General features: G+C 35.5%; 1 protein-coding gene across 2 annotated transcripts in view; it reads right to left on the bottom strand.

Moving 5' to 3' along the window:
* Positions 1–5,461: 5,461 nt before the first annotated feature.
* Positions 5,462–21,941, bottom strand: part of ZnT35C (solute carrier family 30 member 3) — a 42,974-nt gene continuing 26,494 nt past the window's right edge. For both annotated transcript variants that reach the window (XM_089258206.1, XM_089258205.1), the window contains 4 exons: positions 16,684–16,863; positions 7,649–8,183; positions 6,495–6,642; positions 5,462–5,994 (listed from right to left, as the gene is read on the bottom strand). In XM_089258206.1, the coding sequence (XP_089114332.1) occupies positions 5,849–5,994; positions 6,495–6,642; positions 7,649–8,183; positions 16,684–16,863 (1,009 nt within the window). In that variant the 3' untranslated portion in view covers positions 5,462–5,848. The remainder of the gene's footprint in view (positions 5,995–6,494; positions 6,643–7,648; positions 8,184–16,683; positions 16,864–21,941) is intronic.

Raw genomic sequence — 21,941 nt, 5'->3', positions numbered from 1 at the left:
CTCTGGCTATAAATGAAGCAGGAAGACAAGTTATGTTTGGCTGGGAGAAAATGGAAAATGCGTGTTATGAAAAGTGACATATACATACATATGTATGTATGTATATCTGTGCATATATATATATGCATATTAGAAAGCCAAGCCATAATACCGACAAGTCAGCTGCATGCAGCGCGTTTCAAGACAAAACGCAGCCACATAGAGCAAAAATAAATTTATTCTGAATTTTTGATTATTTTCACACAATTTCTAATTTTTATTGGAATACGTAAAAAACAATTTTCAAACTGAATTTATAGCTTGTACGATATATGTATATCTCTGCTACTCTCACTAATTCAGTATTTAATGCTTTATGCTTAACCAACTTGATAACATTATCTGCATTCATAGCACTTGATTAATATTCTATTAGGCAAATATATAAATTACAGATATACTGTGAACTTCTAAAGCATTTCCTATTAACGAAACTTTTAAGCTGATTAGAACTGATTTTCTAAGAATTCAATAGCCAAACTTTGGTCGGCGAAGCAAGTTCGGAAACTGAAAATAAAGATGTGAGCAACATTTTATGAAATCCTCTGCAGAGATAACAAGTCTTGTGATGTTGTTGATGGAAAGTGAATTCGCTTATGTTTAATAGTGAGAGAAGTTGCATGGATAACCGTAAAAAGCTTTCAACTATAAATGTTTTATAAAAAATAAAATAAAATACGTTATTTGAATTGGAGGAATACATATAGGAATACATATAATATATTTATTTCTCAATTTGTAAATTTTCAATGATCATATATGTATAAACGTATTAAGGGGTATACATTTCTTTTGAAAATGTAACTTCAACTTATATTATTATCATGAGTTTTTCCAACAGTATGAAAAAGTTAGATTTATTCATGCCAGATCTCATAGTATATATTATATATTTTTAATAAGTACCACACATGAATTGCCCAACACTGTTAGCCGCATAGGACAAATATTTGAACATGTAAGATCTATCATTTTTGTTCCCAGATACTTCATAAGTTTCCCTTTACCAACACGAATCAGCACCAGCTCCACGCTAAGCTCAGGGTATCTCTTAGTCAAGCATATTTAACTTATCCTCCTACTCACCTATACAATTACTTGCTGCGCATACTTGACATTATTCCTGTCACACCTCAATCAAATGTAAGCCATAAGACTATGATTGATTGTCATAAGACTAAAAAACTAATAAGAAATAAACGAGAGTAAATAAATCTAAATATAGCTGGCAAACGAAAAACTTCAATAAACTTATATAAAGCTTATTCCCACCACTCCACAGTGTCTGAGATGAATATGCAAGAAATCGATGCTGAGGCGGGCAAGGTCAAAGCAACTCAACCTGGTCTCAGCGCCAGGCACAATTACATGGAAAATTTAACTGTGAAAACAATGCGCCAAAAACTTTGGAGCATTTCTGTTTGCCAATTTTGTTGTTGCTTGCTTTTATTTTATTTTTTATTATTATTTTGTATTTTTTTATCCTTAGCTTTTTGTTCATTTTCGCAGCATTTCGCAGTTTGGATTTTGCGTATTTTCCACTTTGCGAAATGTTCTTATCCGCTTGCTTTGCATCTTAGCAACAATTTAAGCGAGACTTTTATTCGCAACTTGCTAACAAGCTAAACAGCAGCGCAGTTGGCGTCGACAGCGCCGTTGACTGCTCTGCTGACGTCCACTGTCGTCGCTGCTCATTAAAAACTTTGCGCCAGTTCGAACTTTGCATCAGTTAAGCAACAACAACAACAACAACAACAAAAGCAACCAAATCAACAGCAACAAGAAATGACAACAAAATTGCCGAAAATTATAAATGCATAAAGTAAACGAAAATGCGCGAAAAATCTGAAACTGCGACACGCTGTTAACAACGTCGTTAATCAATCATTAATGCCCGAATCTCTTTAATTGAAAACCCTCAAAATTACTCTCAAAAGTTGACAATTTATGCGTATATCGTACGGAAATTATATCTACATATGCTTTAAATCAATACAAATCAGAGAGTTTTGAAAATTATCTTAAATTTATATATGAAATTATTAAATATATATTTTTAAAAATATATATCGTTCTAAATATATATTTTTATAAAATTTTTAAATTTATTATATAATTTTTTAAATATATATTTTTTCCTATATTATATAGCATCAGATCTAGTAATATATATTTATTAATTCATACTTTTTAATCTTAAGATTGAAGAATTACTGGTTTTAGCAGCTTGCTGAAAACTTTCTTTAACTCAACCTATAACTATAAGCCATATCTGCTTCTAGCATCAAACAGTTTTTTTTAGGCCAATAGCTATACTTGTAAACTATATACATTAAATTTAGTCCCAGCGTGAAAATGCAAATTGAGCTCAAACTTCCCGTTAGCCAGCTAGATTCAACTTTCATTGGGCCAACTTAAAAGAAAACAACTTAAGTTTTAATTACTTTTTGGTCAAATTTACAAACATTTTATGATATCTATTTTCGATTTATATGAAAGTGAAACTATAAAAATAGTTCTCTATGGACGACGTTTAAATTGAGCATAAATCTAACTAGTCTTAGACTCAGCATCATATTTAAAAGTAAAGTCAACCAAAAGCCTTTTTTGCTAATGCTATATAAAGATAGTTAAAAATAGCCAAAGAGTCCAACTTAGAATATATATTTATTTATTTATTTTTTTTTTTTTTTTTGAATACATTCAGTATAATATGTTGCACTTTTTAATTTTAATTAATTTTTCATTTTTTATGGACGTTTGAAATTTAAGAAATAAAATAAACCGATTATAAATGTTACTCACTGTATATTTAATTATTTGTATTCCTCCCAATAATTGTGCTTGGTTTAGGTTATTCTATTATCAAATTTTTGTGACTCTTCACCTTCTCTTATTCACATGCTTTTTCTATGCCTTATATACCCTATACTCCATAGCTTATACACTCCTAACTCTATATACTATGCACTCTGTCTATGCACCATACTCCATGTACTCTTCAATAATCATAAACAAGTATAACTTCAAGTGCTTTGCAATTTGTAATTGTTTGGCCTTCGAGCTGTTGCACTGCCCCTACACGATGCTCAACCAAGTATGGCCATAATGACGATGGCTAATGCTAATTACTTCAACTAGAGCGGCTAATTCAAAGCATTTCACTAGAGGTTAAAGCAAATGAAATGTCATTGAGTGGAAGCCAGCTGCAAGGTAGTTAATATAAAAGCACTTAACGTAGGCCAGGTCAAGGTTAGTTCAACTGAGAATTAAGGAGTGCCACGGCACACGTGTGTGCATGTGTGTGTGTGTGTGTGAGTGTGCGTGTCTGTTTGGTTTAATAAGTTAAAGCTTAGCTTACATTTATGGCATGCCATGTGCATCAATTGCCGACTGCAGGTCAAGTGGTAAGTGCCATCAAGAAGAAGAAGCAGAACAACAACAACAACAACATCAACAAAAAGCCGCAACATTTGCTCCCATGAGCTAAATTCCTTTGGCGAGCGCGCTCTCTCTCTCTCTCGCTCTCCCGCTCTCACTCTCACTCGTTCTCTCTCGTTATTTTTTAGCACTCTGCCAGCTGCGCCTGCGCCAACTGTGCTGCCTCATCCGACTCGGCTGAAGGTGCGATTGCAGCTACTTATTATTGTTGTTGTTGCTGTTGCTATTGTTGTTTTGGCCAAGACAACAAGTTAGTTAAGCCAAGTCATGAGGTGGGCTTCACTGAAGATTTGTCCGACCACCGCCGGCCTTGCTCCCAGACATGCAAAAGCTGTCAACAAATTGACGCCGATTAGACGTTCAACGCCCACGCAGACGTCGCAGCGAGCCGTCACGAATTCAAACATAATTTCAGGTGCCGCCGGCAAAGCGCTGACGTCGCAGTATCCGTCGCAGTCAGTAGCAATGTAGCGGCATCTGTCGCTTACGCAACGGCCGCATATCAAATTATGCATGGCCTTTTTTGTTGCCTGTACCCAGGTGAGGGTCCACACTGTGGCCAGCTTAATGCAGCTTGCGGCCTTAGCTGCCCACTGCCCGCTTCATAAATTGGCATTAGCAGAGCTGGGGGCTCTGCTCTCCATACACATACACTATTATATATGCGTGCAGTTGTAATAGTAGTAGTAGTAAAAGTAGTAGGAGAGGCATTTTGGAGCTACAACAACAACAGCAACAACAACAACAACGGCTCCTGTCTGATGCAATTTTTGTGCAACGGCCGGCGGCAGCTTAATAACTTTTATGCGTGTTTGCATATCGCCAAATGCATCGAACTGATGCAACATTTTTCGACCAGACAATTTCTGTGTGTACAGTGTGGCTAGTCTCTCTATGCGAATAGTGGGTCAACGATGATATATAAAAGATATGCACATCTACATATATATGTATATCTATATATGTATGTGAAGGTGTATAAAAAAGCGATGTTTAAATATACATACATACATATATAGCTGAGATATAAGGCAACAGATTAACCTGCAACTACAGATTAATGGGGCTTACTCAACTTTCTAGTGAACAAAATAATTTAGATTTAATTTAGATAAGTTGAACAGAAATACATATATAAATATTGTAGCTTATGTTTAAAATATGATGAATACCAGAAGATTATACAATCAGGAAAAAAATTAATTTATCTGAGGGAACTAATTTTAATTTAAAATTTTTGTACTTTTGTACTACTCAATGAAAAAAATAAAAAAAATTGTTTAAGCTATATGAAGCAAATAAATAAATAAATATAAAATAAAGATCATACTCTAATTTTTAATTTTTTCTAGTGCAATTATTGCTTATAGCTAGAAAATATGAAATATGAAACGAAGAATTAAAAATTAATAAAAAACCATTTGGTAATAATCTCATATACAATCTGCCATATCATAGGTCAACTTTTTATAAATATTAAAATAAATAAAATAAATTAAAATTATAACAGGTCAACTTTTTATAGAAATATATGTATATATAAACAATATTTATATATATATAAATATCTATAAAAAGATTGACCTATAATATGAGATATATATAAAATTAATTATTATTTTGTGTAAATATATTTAATAATATTTTCAATAAAAATAGTATTTGAATAAATATAAAAATCTATCAAAAGTTGACCTATGATATGAATATAATATATTTATATATGTTATTGAAAATTTATATTTTTCATTTATATAGTTAATTATATTTTCAATAAATAGCTGAATATTTTCGTTTGCAAGCTTCTCCACCTTTCGAAATATGCTAAATTTGTTTGCATACACTTTTTTCCCTTAAAATCAAAATTGAAAACCACCTGGTAAACACTTTTTGTTACACAACACTTAAAAAATATTAATTTTAACTCGAAAAGCGAAACCCATCGCTTCAATTTCATTTAATTAACAACACTTTATATCGGTTTTTATTTATTTATTTTTTCTTTTATTTATTTGGCCGATAAATTGAAGATTCCTCGTGTTTTTTTGCACCACTGTGCCATGTTTACAATGTTAATATTATGTGACGTGATGGAAAATGTAGCGCATTAATTTTAGGTACATTATCTGGCCAAATGATGGGCAATCCTGTCCGTCCGCTCGTCCGTCTGTCTCTCAGTCTGTTTGCATTGTGAGTGCAGGTGCATAAGGTAAATGCATTTATGGCTTATCTCATAGATACAGATACATTTTATAGGCGAATGTACACAGTATTTTTCTTCTTTTTTTTTTTCGTTTTTTTCTTCTTTTGTTCAACAGCTTCATAATCTTTCCAAATACTAAATGAAAGTTGTTGCATTCCATTTCTCTTATTTCTCTGGCACCGTGCACTGTACGCAATTCTCCATTTCGGCCGTATAGTCCTCGATCTGTAATGTCGTCTCAAAGAAATTGTAACGCAAATGAACCGCTGAAGTGGCTGCGTCTAATATTTGCTTCGGGTTCGCATTGGCACCTAGTGAACAAAAAGAGAGAGAGAGAGAGCGAGGGAGAGGGAGAGGCAAAGTAAGTTAGTATGAGTAGATAGACAGAAAGAGAGTTGTGGAGCAAGGTTTGTTGATAACATTGATGGGTGGCACGTCGAAATTGGCCGCGCTTAAAAAGCCATTTCAAAAATAATTAAGCTAATTGCGCGCGTTTGCCATGGACATGAAGAGATGCGCCTAACCCAACGGACAGCAGCAGCAGCCAGCAGCAGTAGCAGCAACAACAACACCGAATCCATTGGGATAATTACCATGCAGAGCACACACACACACACGAACACACACACACAGCACCACGTTAAAAACACATGTAGTAACCAGTTCCAACACTCTCACTCCCTTCGCCACACCCAGTACACACAGTGCGGCACCTTCTCTACCGCCCCATACCGCCCCAGCGCCACGCCTCCTCCGACACTTTGTACAGCGCCCAGTGGTTTGTACATTCGGAGTCCCTGGGGCTACTCACCAATTGCCAAATGCGCAGATAGCGCTACTTTATTAATGCTCAGCGCCCAGATGCGCAAATTGTGGACGCGCTCAACGCCTTCAATGCTTTGGAATATTTGCAAGACCTCGGCGTAGTGCATATAATTTGGCGTGCCCTCCATGAGAACCTGCAAACAGAAATGAATATTAACAAAAATAGTAGTGAATGATTGCAATTATAATTAAAACTTCAATTAACATTATAATGCAAGCTCAAATATGAAACTTTGAAAAAATAAATGATTTAAATTAGAATTAAACTAAACTAGATTAGAATATGCAACTAGTTTCATTTTAATATATAAATTTACCAATTACAAAACATTTCTGATTACCTCGCTCTAGTTAAAATAATTATATTTTGCATACAAAAATGAACTTTTTAAAATTTGTGTAAATTATTGGGAAAAAGTTATTAAAAATTGTTGTTTTAATATAAAAAAAAATTTTAATTAATAAAAATAAATAAACAATTTTTTTTAAGAATAAAGAAAGTATTTAATTAATTTACAAAAAAGAAATTTAAAAAGTAATAAAACTAAATAAACAATTTTGTTATAAAAAGAAAAATTTTGATTTGTTTTTGATTAATTTAAAAATAACAACTAATCATTTTGTATTCTAATTTATTACATATTTAAATGTTTAAAATATGCAATTAAGTCTAATATATTTTTAGTGAGCATATACAAATATATTTTTTTTTTAATTATCACTTTTTAATTTAATTAATTTATTCTTTCTTTTTTATTTATAAATTTAACTTTATTATTAAAGAAATTAATTAAGTTACTCAAACTTGTTCAATGTGACTTTATTATGTTAATTCCAATCTATAAATAGGATCTTTTATTAAATATAAAATTTTTTAATACCAATTTAAAAAAAAAAAATTTTTTTTAAATTTAATATTGTTAGTTATTTATTAAACTTACTTCTAAACTTGTAAATTTAAGTTGAGTTTTAAGTGTTTTTATTGTACAAGCACTTGAATGAACTAAGAATTTGATTTCATAAATTATTAATGAATATATTTTTTTTAAAATTAAATTTAATAAATTAATAATTATTAAATTTAACCCAAATTTACAGAGCTTTTACTTCAATAGAAATTCGTATTCAAATTGCACTCACCAGCAGCGCATCCTTCATAATGGTGAATGTGGTAAACAGGACAATGATGGAGAAGACGAAGGTACATATCGGATCGACAATGGCGTATTGGGGCCAAAAGTAAATGACGCCGGCGGCCACAAAGACACCGACGCTCTGGATAACGTCGCCAATTACGTGTATGAGCGCCGCCCGCACATTCATGTTGACGGCTTCGCGTCCCACCTGCCCGCCGTGGTGATGGGAGCCGGGCGCCGTTTCCGCCAATACGGCAGCTATTTCCAGATCCAGATTCGGATCCACAAGCTTGGAGTTCTGATACGAGTAGGTCGGCAGGCCGGCGCCCGGCAGCTCGGCATCCTCCGGATCGAAAGCAACGCCGCCCTCGATGCGTTGGTTGGGCGAGGCGGCGCACGGTGTCGATGTGGCATTTGCATGTGAAACGGATCTCTTATGCTTCTTCGCCTTCTTCTTGCTGGCCTTTGAGTTGCCATGACTGTGACCATGCCCACCGCCCAGGCCGTGCGAGTGCCCATGCTGCAGCTGCACACCCATGCTGAAAAGAGACACACGAGGGAGCGGGTGAGCGAGTGAGCGAGACAGGAAATGGTAAGAGAAATTGAAAACGTTATCACAAATATTTAATATACTTGAAAATGTTGCAGACCGATGGCCCGTGGCACCACTCTGCTGCCCACTCTACAGGCAGGTGGGGCATACTGGCTGCCAGCTATACGGCCACGGGACTCCGGCCGCAAAAACAAAAACAAAAACCATCCACACAAAACAAAAAAAAAAAAAACCCTTATTTGGGTATGCGGCCGAAGCTTTTGCATTGTTTGGCATTTTATTTCAGCATTTTAATACTACTGCAGCCAGCAAACACACTGTGCACAGTGGGACTGAGTGGGTGAAACTGAATGTTAGAAGAGAAGCTGCAAATATGAAGTATTTCAGGTTACAACAATTACAATTAAGCAACTTAAGTGATTGATTAGATTGCATTGGAACTAGATCCTGAGAATAGAACTTTGATTTCCATTTAGTATTTTCTGAAAATTAACGACATATGTAGTTTGCAGCTAGAATATTACATGTTGAACATGCAGACATTGTACTGCTTCATATTAAATGGAAACTTATTTTATATTTTTAGCAATTTCAGTATTTTTGGATATTTTAGTATTTTTAGTATTTTATTTAGCATTTTATTTAGTATTTTTCTAGTATTTTTGTTTGTTTTTTTAGATTTTGTTATAATATTTTTTTATTAACTAGTTCGCATGGAAAATAGTTCTAAGCGATCAAATTTGCATGGATGACTGATAAAAATTACAGTTTTATTTTAAGTTGATCAGTTGATCAAGTTGAAACTTATACGAATTTATGAAGTTGCTAAAAATAAAATGTAAATGCTCCAGAAAATACATTTAATAAGCTAGTGAAATTGATTTTATATTAAATAAAATTCTAGGTACTTGAGATTATAAAATACCTGAAACCGAACCAGTTGATACTCGTAAAATACAAAAGGTCTCTCAATGTTAGGTTTAATATTTAAATAAATTTAAAAAATATTACATTGCACTCTGCAAGAGAACTGGTTCGCTATTCTCATATGTGAATATTGGAAAATTGATTTTGTTAATAGAGATTCTTTTCATGTATAGTATTACTAACCAAAAACTTCTCAAACTTCTCTCTCTGTCGTGTATTTTTTGAGAGTTTTGAATAATTGCATGAGTTGCGCGTGCCACTGTAGCGCCGTAACATTGGTGTTCTGTGTACCGGAAGGTGTGCGAGCCGCTCGACCGCCCATTCAACTAGCTCCGTCCGTTCGACCCGCTGCTGTGGGATCCGGATGCACCGCTGCATGCAAATACAAATGTATTGTCGAAAATGGCAACCGGTTGACTAGCAGCCACCCACAGGCAGACTACCACAGACACACCACACCAAACACACACACACACGCACACACACTCTCTCTCTGGCGCTCTCAGTCCCAGTTGGTTGTTTGGCTGGTTGCCGGCATGCATCAGGCAGTTAATAGCTCGGCACATTGACTTTTTATTCATTTTAAATGCTCCGACATTGCAGATTTATGGGTTTTCTATTTGGGGCGGAGGAGAAAGGGCCCAGAGGCGTGGCCAACCCCCCCAAAAAAAAGAAGCCCCAAACGACAAAATTGCCTGCCCTTAGCAACTCACTGCCTCTGCACCTCTCTCTCTATCTCTCTCTCTCTCCCTCCCTCTCTCTCTTTCTCTCTGGCAGCGTGTCTATAGCTGCTCTTAGCCGGCTTTTTGGAAACAATACAGCTCCAGTGCCGGTCGGGCGGGCATCAATAAATAAACTGGCATAAATTACGCACAGGCCAATGACACACACACACCCACACACAGACACCCCCGACACCCACACACATTCACACACCCACAATGAACAGCGTGAACAATGTTGTTTGCGGCTAATTGACGTGACGTCACAGTTGACCCAGAGATATTCCATTTCACAATCAAAATAAATGACTTTTGGGATTCGAAAGTGAATAACGAAACTTCAAAACAAGAAAACTGAATATAAAACACATCACGCACAGACATGTTGAGGATGGAGCTGTAATATTGGATTAGTAAAAGTTGCTCTGAAGAAAATTAGCACGACTCGGAAATGTCACAGCGTAAAGATAAAAGCATATATGGAATAATTCTAAATAATTTCTGTTTGCTTTCAAGAATCTTTTTGGCAAATATATAAATATGTATCTAAAATGTAAAGCAAAAATATATAAACGAAAAAATAAAATAAATATACATATATGAGAAAGCATGAAATGATTTAAATTCTAATCTGTTTTAGAATAAATGATATAAAATATATTATGCCTTATAATTTATATATTGTATATGTTATTATTATATGATCTTTTAATTTATATATCATAATATTAATATAATATAAATATGTATCTAAAGAAAATTTTGGAATGAAAAAAATAAATATATATGAGAAAGCATAAAATGTTCCAAGTTCTATTCTGTTTTAGAATAAATTATATAAAATATATTATGCCTTACAATTTATATATATGTTATTATTAAATTATATTTCAATTGATATGCATCTATATATATAATAATTTGTAACGTACAACTATTATATAGATGTATGTTTACTTTATATATATGTATATATTTTTAAATGCTTCTCTCTATATAGTCGAGTCTCAATAGTTTGTACCCCACTTAATCGAAAATCGGAATAAATCGAAAATCATTCTATCCCCTTGATAATTTGAATTTATGTGTAAATCGAAAAAAAAAAAATGTTCTGGGATTCGACCGTATATTAAATTTAGAAACAATTCTTTGAGTTTTATTGCCGTCATATTCGTCAGAGCAGAAAGCTATAAAAATATGCAATGACTCTGGATGGATTGCTCTAAAGATTCAAACGTCGAATGAGATTGTAATTTAATGTATTCAATTGAAATGTTTTCAATTTGACATTTCTAGCTTTAACTAGTGATAAAATAGCAATCAGGCATATCTAACTACAAATGCATCTAAATGTATTCAAATCAATTGGCCAAACCTAATGTCTTATAGGTCTGCATCTATATGCGAAATGCCTAATTGAAAAAACTTTAGTTACAAAAGTTTCATATATAAAAAGCTTTAAGAACTTCTCTTTTCTTATTTTAAAATTGTTTCTATTTTTCTGCAATTTCTGTCTATATCGAAAAATATTTCTCCTCTCCGTATAAATTCGATTCGTGCGCCTTTATCATCGTTTGCCACTTGAGAGTTGCGAGTGCCTGCTGAACCTGAGCTTGTTAGCCTGACAAGTCAATTTCTTTTTCAATTTCTAAGACGCGGCAACGCTGCGGCCATAATTTGTCAAAAAAGACAAACACAATAATACAAAAATAAAATTTTTTTATATATATACACACCAAAACAAAGACTTTACTGCCACTTGGAGCAGAGCTTGGTCACAGCTTGGCGCGTTGATGGCTACTAAATAAATTGTACAGGGCAGGTCTTTAGTTACTCTTGGCAATGCTGGGACAGATGCTGCGGCAGGCTCGTGCTGCCTGTGGCTGCCCGTGGCTACCACCCGTCACGGTCAACAACAGGAGCAGCAGCAGGAGCAGGAGCGAGAGCAGGAGCAGCAGCAGTGGCAGCAGCTGTGACCGCATAAGCGAGGCTTGACTGTAGCGCGACTGCAAGCTGTATTCAATGCCGAGCACATACGCTTTTTGACTTTGAACATCCGATTGCCAAGGCATTTTCAACGCGCCAAAAAACGCTGCGAGCAGCGTGTGTGTCCTCGAGCGAAAGAAAAAATGTCAATGCTGTTGCTTGTGTTATTTGTGCTCCTGCTGTTGCTCCTGCCGCGCTCCTGCTGCTCCCGCTGGATTGCCCCGTCATCTGTCTCGCTCTAACCATTTGGCGCCCCATTGTTGTTCCAACTGCGTCCGCCGTAATTTGTAGTGCGCAATGAAGCATTTCCCTTGATTTTGCGGCATCTTTACTCGCCTCGTTAGTGGCCAACAAACGACAGCAGCCATGACAACGCCGACACACTAGAGCCACGACCAAGAGCACAACCACGGCCAAAGACCAGCGCCAGCAACGGCACTAACCAGGGCTGCTAGCTTATAGCTAGCTAGCTGCTGGCGTTGGCAATGCCAGCGCCTGGCAACATGTCCTGATTTAATTGACAGGAACATAAATATTAGCGCATATCTTGGCTGGATGGCACAGTGGCACCATCCATTGCCCCCGTTCCCTAACGCTACAGGATGCCCTCGTCTCGTATGTGACCTGTTGTATGTGTGTGTGTGTGTGTGTGTGCGTGCGTGTGTGTGTCCATGTCAAAGCGTCTGAGCAGCTCGTTAAGCTGTCGCCCCGCCACCATGTGGCATCCACGTTTATTACGCTACTCTTAATGCGCGCATTTTACAACCGAGTTGCTGTTGTGTTGTTATTTATGCGGCCCGGACTGTAGCAGCCACACATACTGGAAATCAGGCTAGCAAAACAACGAAAAGAGATTCATTGACCAGATTCAACAAAAAACAATCTCATTGACTCAATTCAGTCTCTCTCTTTCTCTCCTCCTTCTCCTCCTCTATCTATATGTAAATGCACTTAAGGCCCGAGTCATTTATTTTAAATGCCAGTTAATTACTTTCATTTACCGCATAAATTACAAACAAAAAAGTTGAACTTAAAACGCTGCAGTTGAAAAATAAACTTTTATCGATTTGCAAATTGAATTGAAAAACTGTTCATTGAGCGGCAAAAGTGTTCTGGCTTTTATTTATTTATAATACGAATTGAGATGCAGCAGCAGCAAAGTGAACGGAAAAACCTGATCAAAATGCGCCACAACATATGTATGTATTTATTCAGTTATGTATCATTTATAGAAACAAATATCAAAGCGGAATCAAGAGAGGAGCAGAAAATATTTTAAGATGATCCCTAGAATACTAAAAGTTGAGATATTACCAGAGCTCTTTGCTTATTTATTTATCTGCTAATAAGGATTAAATAACTTTACGATCACTCTTTTTATACAAAAGAGTCGAAAAGAGGGACCTATGAATCAAAGAGTCAAATAAATTATTTATTAAGAAAAATATTCCAAGTTGATTAGAATTTAAAATAATATATGAAATATTTAAAAAAGCTGAAGCAAGTTAATATAAATATATCATACATAGATGTACATATGATATGTTCTACCAAAAGTCGTTCTTCAATTGTTAACTGATTTAAAGTCTTAACTAATTATATAAAAAAAAACTACAAAATGTTTGCTTTTAAATCAAATTGTGATTCAAACTTTTCCACACGGCTTTGGCAAACGCTAAGTGCTAAATTGCTGCAGCTCTCTCTGTCTCTCTCTCTCTCTCTCTCTCTCTCTCTCATATTTCTTCTCTTGCTCGCTGTGGCACAGTAACCCCGACTGCAACTCATCCTTCTCATATTTCAGCTGTTTTCGCTAATGTCCCACCTGCCATTTACGGCACTGGCCACGCTTCTGTTTGCATGTGTGCGCGTGTGTGTGTGTATGTATGTGTGTGGGTGCGCTCCTAATGGCCGTTTTTAACGATGTGGAATCGTCGACAGTGCCACTTTAAGCTGCCACGCATAGCTGCTGGCTGCAGCTAAACCTAACAAAGCTTCACGCACAAGTTCTTGCCTACAATGCCGGGCATTTGCTAATTGAACTTAAAACTCGTCTAGCACTCGGAAAGAAAATTGAGAGACCTTTAAAAACAGCCAATGGGTGTATATGCTAGAAGTCTACAAGTACATTAATACGATAGGTTCACTATGAGATATCCTATAATTAAGTAGAAATGGAATACAGACGATAGAAATTAGGATATGAAAGATACATAGATACATAGATACATAGATACATAGATACATAGATACATAGATACATAGATACATAGATACATAGATACATAGATACATAGATACATAGATACATAGATACATAGATACATAGATACATAGATACATACATAGATACATAGATACATAGATACATAGATACATAGATACATAGATACATAGATACATAGATACATAGATACATAGATACATAGATACATAGATACATAGATACATAGATACATAGATACATAGATACATAGATACATAGATACATAGATACATAGATACATAGATACATAGATACATAGATACATAGATACATAGATACATAGATACATAGATACATAGATACATAGATACATAGATACATAGATTCATAGATACATACAAGAAACTAGATAGTATGGAAGATAGAATAGAATATGGAACGTGATGCCTGCTACATTATAAGAATCTTCATGTATGACTGTCTATAATAATCGTAACTGTTTTCTATCCTAAGTACGAACAACTCCATCACTTATATAGCTGTTATTCAATGGCATCCCCCAGCTCCCATGTATTTATAGGTATAATAACAATAATTGCAGCTAGCAGACCCTACACTCCAGCCATTCACATACAGCACTCACTATGTAACAGCAACGACGACAATGGAAAGGAGCTTTCAAGATCGCATAACAGTAAAAGGTGACCATTTAATTTCGCTGTTCGACGTGCAGCCAAACACGTTGCGACAAGTCAAGCCTCAGCTTGACTTGACTTGACTTTCTTTTGCTGATGACCTCCCCTTGGCCCGCTCCTGCAGCCCCTCAGCTTTTCGCCGAAGCCGGACCGTGGCTGGACTTGTGCCACGCCCCTTAGTTGAACAAAAAAAGAATGAGGAAGAGAGTGAGATGGAGCTAGGGTGGCGAGGGGCGGTTGGGAAAAAGTTGCTGTTGCTGCCGCTGCACGTTTTTCACAATCAATTCACGTAATCAAACAATTCAAGTGGCAAACACTGAAAATGCCAACGTCAACTGGAAAATTTGCGCTACTACCAGCAGCAGCAACAACAACAACAACAACAACAACAGCAGCAGCAGCAAGCAGAAGCGAAAGGGCATGCAGCGGCGGGTCTTCGCGCACACAAAAACACATACATAAACACAAACACACACACACATACACACTCGCACACACACACGCTCGAGCATGTGCCGAGCATTGAAACGTTTCGATTTATGCGCCAAAAACTATGCTTCGACAGCCACATGAACGAGCTAAGAGCTGAGGGCGGCCAAGCGGCATAAAGACGTTCTCTATGCGGGGATCGTGGGCATTGAGGGGATTGCGGGGAGGGGCACATCACAACTATGGCTGCTACAGTTGCAGGTGCTGCATACGATGCAATCAAAACAAAGCGCAAAGCCCCAAAGAAAGCAGCCGAAGCTTAAATACTCTATTTAAACAGAGGCAATCGATTGCCGATCAAATTAAATAGCTAAAAATTAAGTTCAGTCATAGAAAATTCTATAAAAAAGGATTATATTAAATATATAATATTAAAAATAGTTAAAGACCTAAAATTTTAATTGAAAATAATCATCAATTCAAAAACAAATAAATATATATTACTCAAAATTAACTATAATAAATCAAAACAAAAAATTTTAATATATAAAATAAAAAACATAAAAATAGTAAAAATGATATATTACTAAAACATCTAAGATGAACTAAATATTATATATTTTACAATTTAAAAAAAAAAAAGAAACTTAAACTTTTTATTTTATAAAAAATACTACTACTAATTTTGTATGTTAGGTTGTAAAATAAATTAAAAAATAAAAATAAATAAAATAAATGAATATATTTAAAAAATATTTAATTAAATTAATCTATGCATTTACCTAAAAAGTTAATTATAAATTAAAATAATAATTTTTAATTATGGTTTATTTAATTTATGGTTTGCTCTCAACAAACTATATGTAAAATAAAATAAATATTTTTGACAATCAATATAATTGCGACTAAATGCATTGAAATCTCGAAATTCTACAAATTTCCGGCAATTCAATTAAGTAGAACTTTTAAGGCAGGTAAATCACATCGCAAAGTTATTATACTCTGCCCAAAACGAAAAGAAAATAGAAAGGGGAAAAGGGAAAAGGCATGGCAAAAGCATGAGAAGTGCTTCGGCTGCACCTTGGGACTGGCCCAACACAAACACAGGCAAGAGCAAAAATTCTGTCGCCAACGTCGCAGTCATTGCTGGCGTCGCTTTTGCCTTTTGTTGACGCAAAAAAAATTCGAAACTTGCGGATGGAAAAGTTGTCGCTAAAATGTGGAGAAAGTTACCGCAACAACTGGCACGACTCGAACGGGGTCGTAGGGGGGGTACGGCATGGCTCGACTTGGCTAAGAAGATATGGCATCGAGAGGAATGCCATTGCCAGGACCGAGTTGCATTGTTGACCCATTTGCTGGCCCATGACCAGGCCCGGGCACGGGACAAGTTGATTGCGGCAATTGCAATTGGAAAACTGCCCAAGGGAGCCACAGCCAAAATGCAGGCAGACAAATAGACAAAGGAACGGTGCATAGACAGTTTAGACAGTTTAGGCCACTACCTCTTGGTATGCTACTTACATGACATTCACCAAAATTGCCAGGCCCGATGTGATCAACATGATCTTGGCATCCACATCATAGTCGCCGCTAATGAGTCGTCCAATTGCCAGCCAAACGAGTATGCCAGTTATCACCCAGATCATGAAGACGGAGGCCATGGCGCCAATCACCTCAGCTCGATACCAGCCAAAGGACATTCTGTCAAAGATACAACCAAAAACTTTTAACTTACATATTCAGAGATGAATTCTAGAAAAATATTTATCAGTTCAGTGGGGGAAGTATTTCAAGTTTATGTAAAAATGCTCAACTTAAATGAATATTAGTTTCCAGAGTGTAATAAAGAGATATATTTTATTAGGCTTTGCAAATTTGAACAAAAACGAAAATTATTCATAGTTTAAATATTCATTAAATATAAGACTAAATAAAGTTGCCACTAAAAGTCCAATATAATGTGAAAATGCTAATCAAAAAAAGTATTCATCTTACAAAGATATAAGGAGAATGTAGCTTAAATAGTCCTTTCTGGAATTCAAGTCGTGCTTTAATATATGAGTAAATAGAAATAAGTCATCAAAACAAAAAGCTGAAATCTATATAGAAACCCATAAGAGGATTCTGAAATGCTTGAACAAATAACGCAAAGCTCATATTAAACAATTTTTAAATATTATCAAAGGTATCAATATTATCGAGGTATCAAATTATCGATATTTATCGCTCAGAATGTGAGATGAGTTAGCGAGAAGATATATATATAAATAAATAAGTAAACAAAATAGATCGGCCAGGCAGTAGGTGCCAAATTTCTATATGGCCATCAATCCTAGATAGTAAACTTAGTTTGTTATATTATCGTAAATTAATAAATCACTGACAGGTTTTTTATTATGACAGATCCATTCAATTTCCGATTATATTGCAAAAATACAAATATAATATATTTAACATTCGCCAAGTTCCGTTGGAAAACACATGATAAATCTTAGCGCAAAACTAAACTTAATCATCAAATTACTCTAGAGTTCGGCATAAAAACTTTGCTCAATTGAAAAAACTAATTAAAAAAAATGACAACAGAAATAAATAGATAGTAGTTGTGTGAAAATCATAACCTTAAATCAAATGAGAAAGCAATTTGCATAAACAAGCTTCACACAGTTCGCTTAGCTGATGATATGGGCTGGGTAAGGCTAGGTGCAACTCTGGTAAGTGAAGCCGGGCTAGTGTGAACCGCTGGGCGGCATAAAATTAACATAAGTTGATAAATGCGCCCCAAAAATTTGTCAAATGCCATTTTAATTTGAGTGTCTCGGCTTTTTAGGGGCGCGCCAGGTGAACAGGGAGCGGAACGAGAGGCGAGGGGCAACTGAACTGGGCTGGGCTGGGTCTGGACTGGGTCTGTGTGCTCTCGACTGTTGTTGCTGTATTCCCTAATGTAATGAGCGCATTGCATGTGTGTTTTCTCATTTTTCGTGATGTTACTTTTTTCTTTGTTTTTTTGTTTTTGTATTTTTTGTATTTTTGGTGGGTTCAAAGTCAACACCTGGTCGAGGGCGACGTTCGTTCAATTAAAGCAACGTCCGCGCTGAGGGCACGGGGCGCCGAGCTCGTTATAAAATTGAAATAATGGCAATGCCAACAATTTTGCCAGCCTGCCAACTCGCTGTGTCGTTGCTGTACTTTTCAGTGTTGTTTTTTTTTTTTCTATTTTTTTTTTTGAAGCTGCTAACTAATGCGACACACACCGGCAGGCAACTACAACAACAACAATGCGAGCAACGAATGTCTCGCCATAATAATACAATTTAATTTCCAGCAAACATCCGTCGCAAAAGCCCCAACGAACCCTCTGCAGTTTGTGTCAATGTGTATGGCCACTATATATATAGTTCTGTATGTATGTATGTGTGTGTGTGTGTGTGTGTTTGTGTGTGTGTTTGGTAGCCCCTTGCAATTGCAAGTGCAGCCATTTGCTTAATGACCGCCTGCCGCCTCTCTGGTTACGGTTTCTCTTCTTCATATTGTTGTTGTTGCTGCCGCTGCCGCTGCTGAAGGCGCCAAAGGCGCGACTGGAGGATTGGCTGCTGTTGTTAATGCTGCTGGGAGCATTGCTAACCACCTCATGCGCTGGGCACACTGGGCTGGATGCTGGCCAAAAACTAACACAAACTTGTCACAAAAAACAAAAAGGAAATGAAGCAAGCAAGAGCAGCGCATATAAACGACTAGTAGTTACCCTGTATTACACAGGCAATGAGTATTTAACCAGCTAAAGCTCAAGCTGTTGTATATCGATTATTTGAAGTTGTAAAATAGGGTACCGAATATTAATGTTACTCAAATAATAGACTAGCTCCAATTTAGTCTTTCTTTTTATTACATTCTGTTCTGTATTAAACAGTCAGTTACGGATAGTGAGAATCAAGTCAATAGAGTCCCGATAATTCGAAATGTCAAGGGGGATCCGTTTGTTTTCGATTTACAAACTATCGATAATTATTGAGAAGGAATCATTTCAAGGGAATAGATTTTTTTTTTTTATTTTACGAGTTTTTAAGTTGGCAAGGAAAACTCTATATTAATTTATTAAAAATTCTTCTCTAATAAATCAATTTGGAATTTTCCCATACTCCAACAATCTTATTCAATTGTATTTTAATCACTTGTCAAATATCTATGCTTATAGTTTTATATATATAATTTTATATATATACTTTTACTGCTTCAGCGAAACCTAGTTCTCTGCCTCCTCTAAATGTATACAGGGTATATATAGAAATATATAGAAGTATCATATAGATTGAGCGCGTGTGCAGCAGTTATCATTGTACAGTTAATTGCATTACACTTTTCCACTGATAAAAAAAATCAGTCAAGGCCAACAAGAGCATAAAATAAATGCAACATCACGTACAACATTCATGTAATTGTAGAAATTATGAACAATTATGAAGTTTCGCAGTGCTCTCAGTGAGGATCAATTATGGATTAAATAACTTAACTACAATTATCATTAATAAAGTTACAATTGTGTGAAAGAAAAACATTGAATAAACTTTTTAAGGGAGAACTAAATACATACATGCATCTATAACACCAGTGGAGCTTGAAAATATATAAAATTTACATTATATATATATATATTATAGATATATTACAATTTATTATTGAATAAAAATAAATTTTGTGCAATATTTTGCTTATATATGATGATTTAATTTTCAACAAAAATTTTATTTAGTCTCTTAAAAGCAATTCTTAATTAAGATGCGGAAAATAATTAAACTATCAAAAATTTCGCAAAAATATTATTCACTTTTTTTTAATAATTTGATATGGAGCTCCACAGCTTATGTTAGGCATCTAATATATAAATTAATTATATTTATTATTTTTATTATTTCGTTTTGTTTTTTTTTTTTTTTTTATTTATTGGTTTCCTATTTTTTTTTTTTTTAACTAAGCGCATTTAAATTAAACTTTCTTGAATATTATATTGAAAAATTAAATTTTAATTTAAAAAAATGCAAAATTAAAATTAGCTTTTATATTACATTTGAAAAAATAAAAAGTAATAAAAACAGTTTTAAATTATAAAAAAATTAATCTCAAAATATCATATATTTTGAAATTAATTTTTATTATTAAAAACTGTTTAAATGCAGAGCTGTATTTGATATATATTATTATAATCAAACTATAAATTTTGAATATTAAAAATATAACTACAACAAGCTATTTCGCATATTGATTACTCCTTGTTTTTTTTAGAATATATCTTAATTATATCGCATCGTATGCGTTAATTAATATGTTCGTTATGTCTTGGACATAATTGCATTCCACTGTGCAGCAGTGTTTGGCGTTCGTTTGTGCTCAGCGTTCCTGCGTTTGCCTTTGCAATTGTGCAAATGTGTTTTGTTTTGATAAATTAGGCTTGTCAACTTGGCAGCGGCAATGGAAGCGAGAGAGAATGAGAATGGGAACGGGAACGGGAACGGGAACGAGAAGTAGAAGAAGAACGAGTCTGGCAATGGCAACGGCTCTGAACCGCATGAAGCAAAAGGCTGAGCAGAAGCAGACGCGGAGCTGGAGCTGGAGCTGGAGCAATAGCTGAAGCATGAGTACCGCATAAGGCTGAGGCTTGCAACCAGGCGCTGCACATGCTGCAGCTACACAAGCAACACAGGCAACAACAACAACAACAATATGAGACGGCACAAAGTCTGAGGCAGCGGCAGAAAATTTACAAAATTACCATGCAACACGCTTGAAATTGCAAAAGTTTTTCATTATTCACTTTGTGGCTGCAGTCGAGTCGTCGAGTGAGTGAGATTTTTGCATGAATGAGCAGAACGTGCCCGCCCGCGCCTCTCGCACCACCTCCCACCCACAAAGCACACGCCCAGCTTTAAAAACACAAGCGCAACCAGAACGAGAACAAGATGAATGCCGAGCGCCCACTCGATGGGCTTCCCTTAGACTTGAGTAGGTGACGGAGGCAACCGAGCCGAGGGCAGGGACGGGGGCAACAGCTACGCAGCTCCCAAAGACCAATTGAAAAATGTGCAATGGCCAAATGTACGCAACAGCAGCAGCAGCAGCAGCAGCTTCAGAAACAGCTAAAGCAGCAGAAACAGCAGCAGCAAAAGTACAAACAGCAACTGCTGCTGCAGCAGTGAAAATTTGGAAACAGGCTTTTCGCCTAATTAGACGAAGGCAAGAGGAGAGAAAGAGAGCGAGGAGAGAGAGAGAGAGAGAGCGCGACAGTCATGGATAGTATTTGTAGGCGGGGCCAGGAGTTTCAATGCGGACACGGAACCAGCCAACTGGCAGAAATGTTGCCAAATTTTCTTGGAGTTGCTGAAGATTAAATACCCTTGCGGACAGCGCAAAGGAAACTCTGCTACAATTATAATAATTCAGCTCGATTACGAATGTGGAAAAAGCTGGATAGAGTGGTTTTAGGGTTCATAGAAAGCTTCCAATTAAGGCGAAACTTATTTGCATTATTCTATACAAATATTCTATATTCCCTAATCGTAATAAGTTTTCTAAGAAAAATTGTTATAAATTATTTCATGTCTTCCATAAACTAAAAACCCATATTAAAAAAAAAAAAAAAACAGATATATATACCCCGATTTTTTTAAGTATTGGAATTGACTTTAGAGCTACTTAAAAATATGTTAAATAATTTTAGTAAATAATAAATGAAAAATTCGATAAACAATAATAATATATATATATACTTTTTTTAAATAAATGAA

This window comes from Drosophila navojoa, chromosome 3, assembly GCF_054131105.1.
Source record: "Drosophila navojoa isolate 15081-1374.11 chromosome 3, UAZ_NAV_1.0, whole genome shotgun sequence".
Taxonomy (NCBI): Eukaryota; Metazoa; Arthropoda; class Insecta; order Diptera; family Drosophilidae; genus Drosophila; species Drosophila navojoa.
The sequence above is the reverse complement of the archived record's forward strand: the minus strand, read 5'-3'. Positions and strand labels throughout refer to the sequence as shown.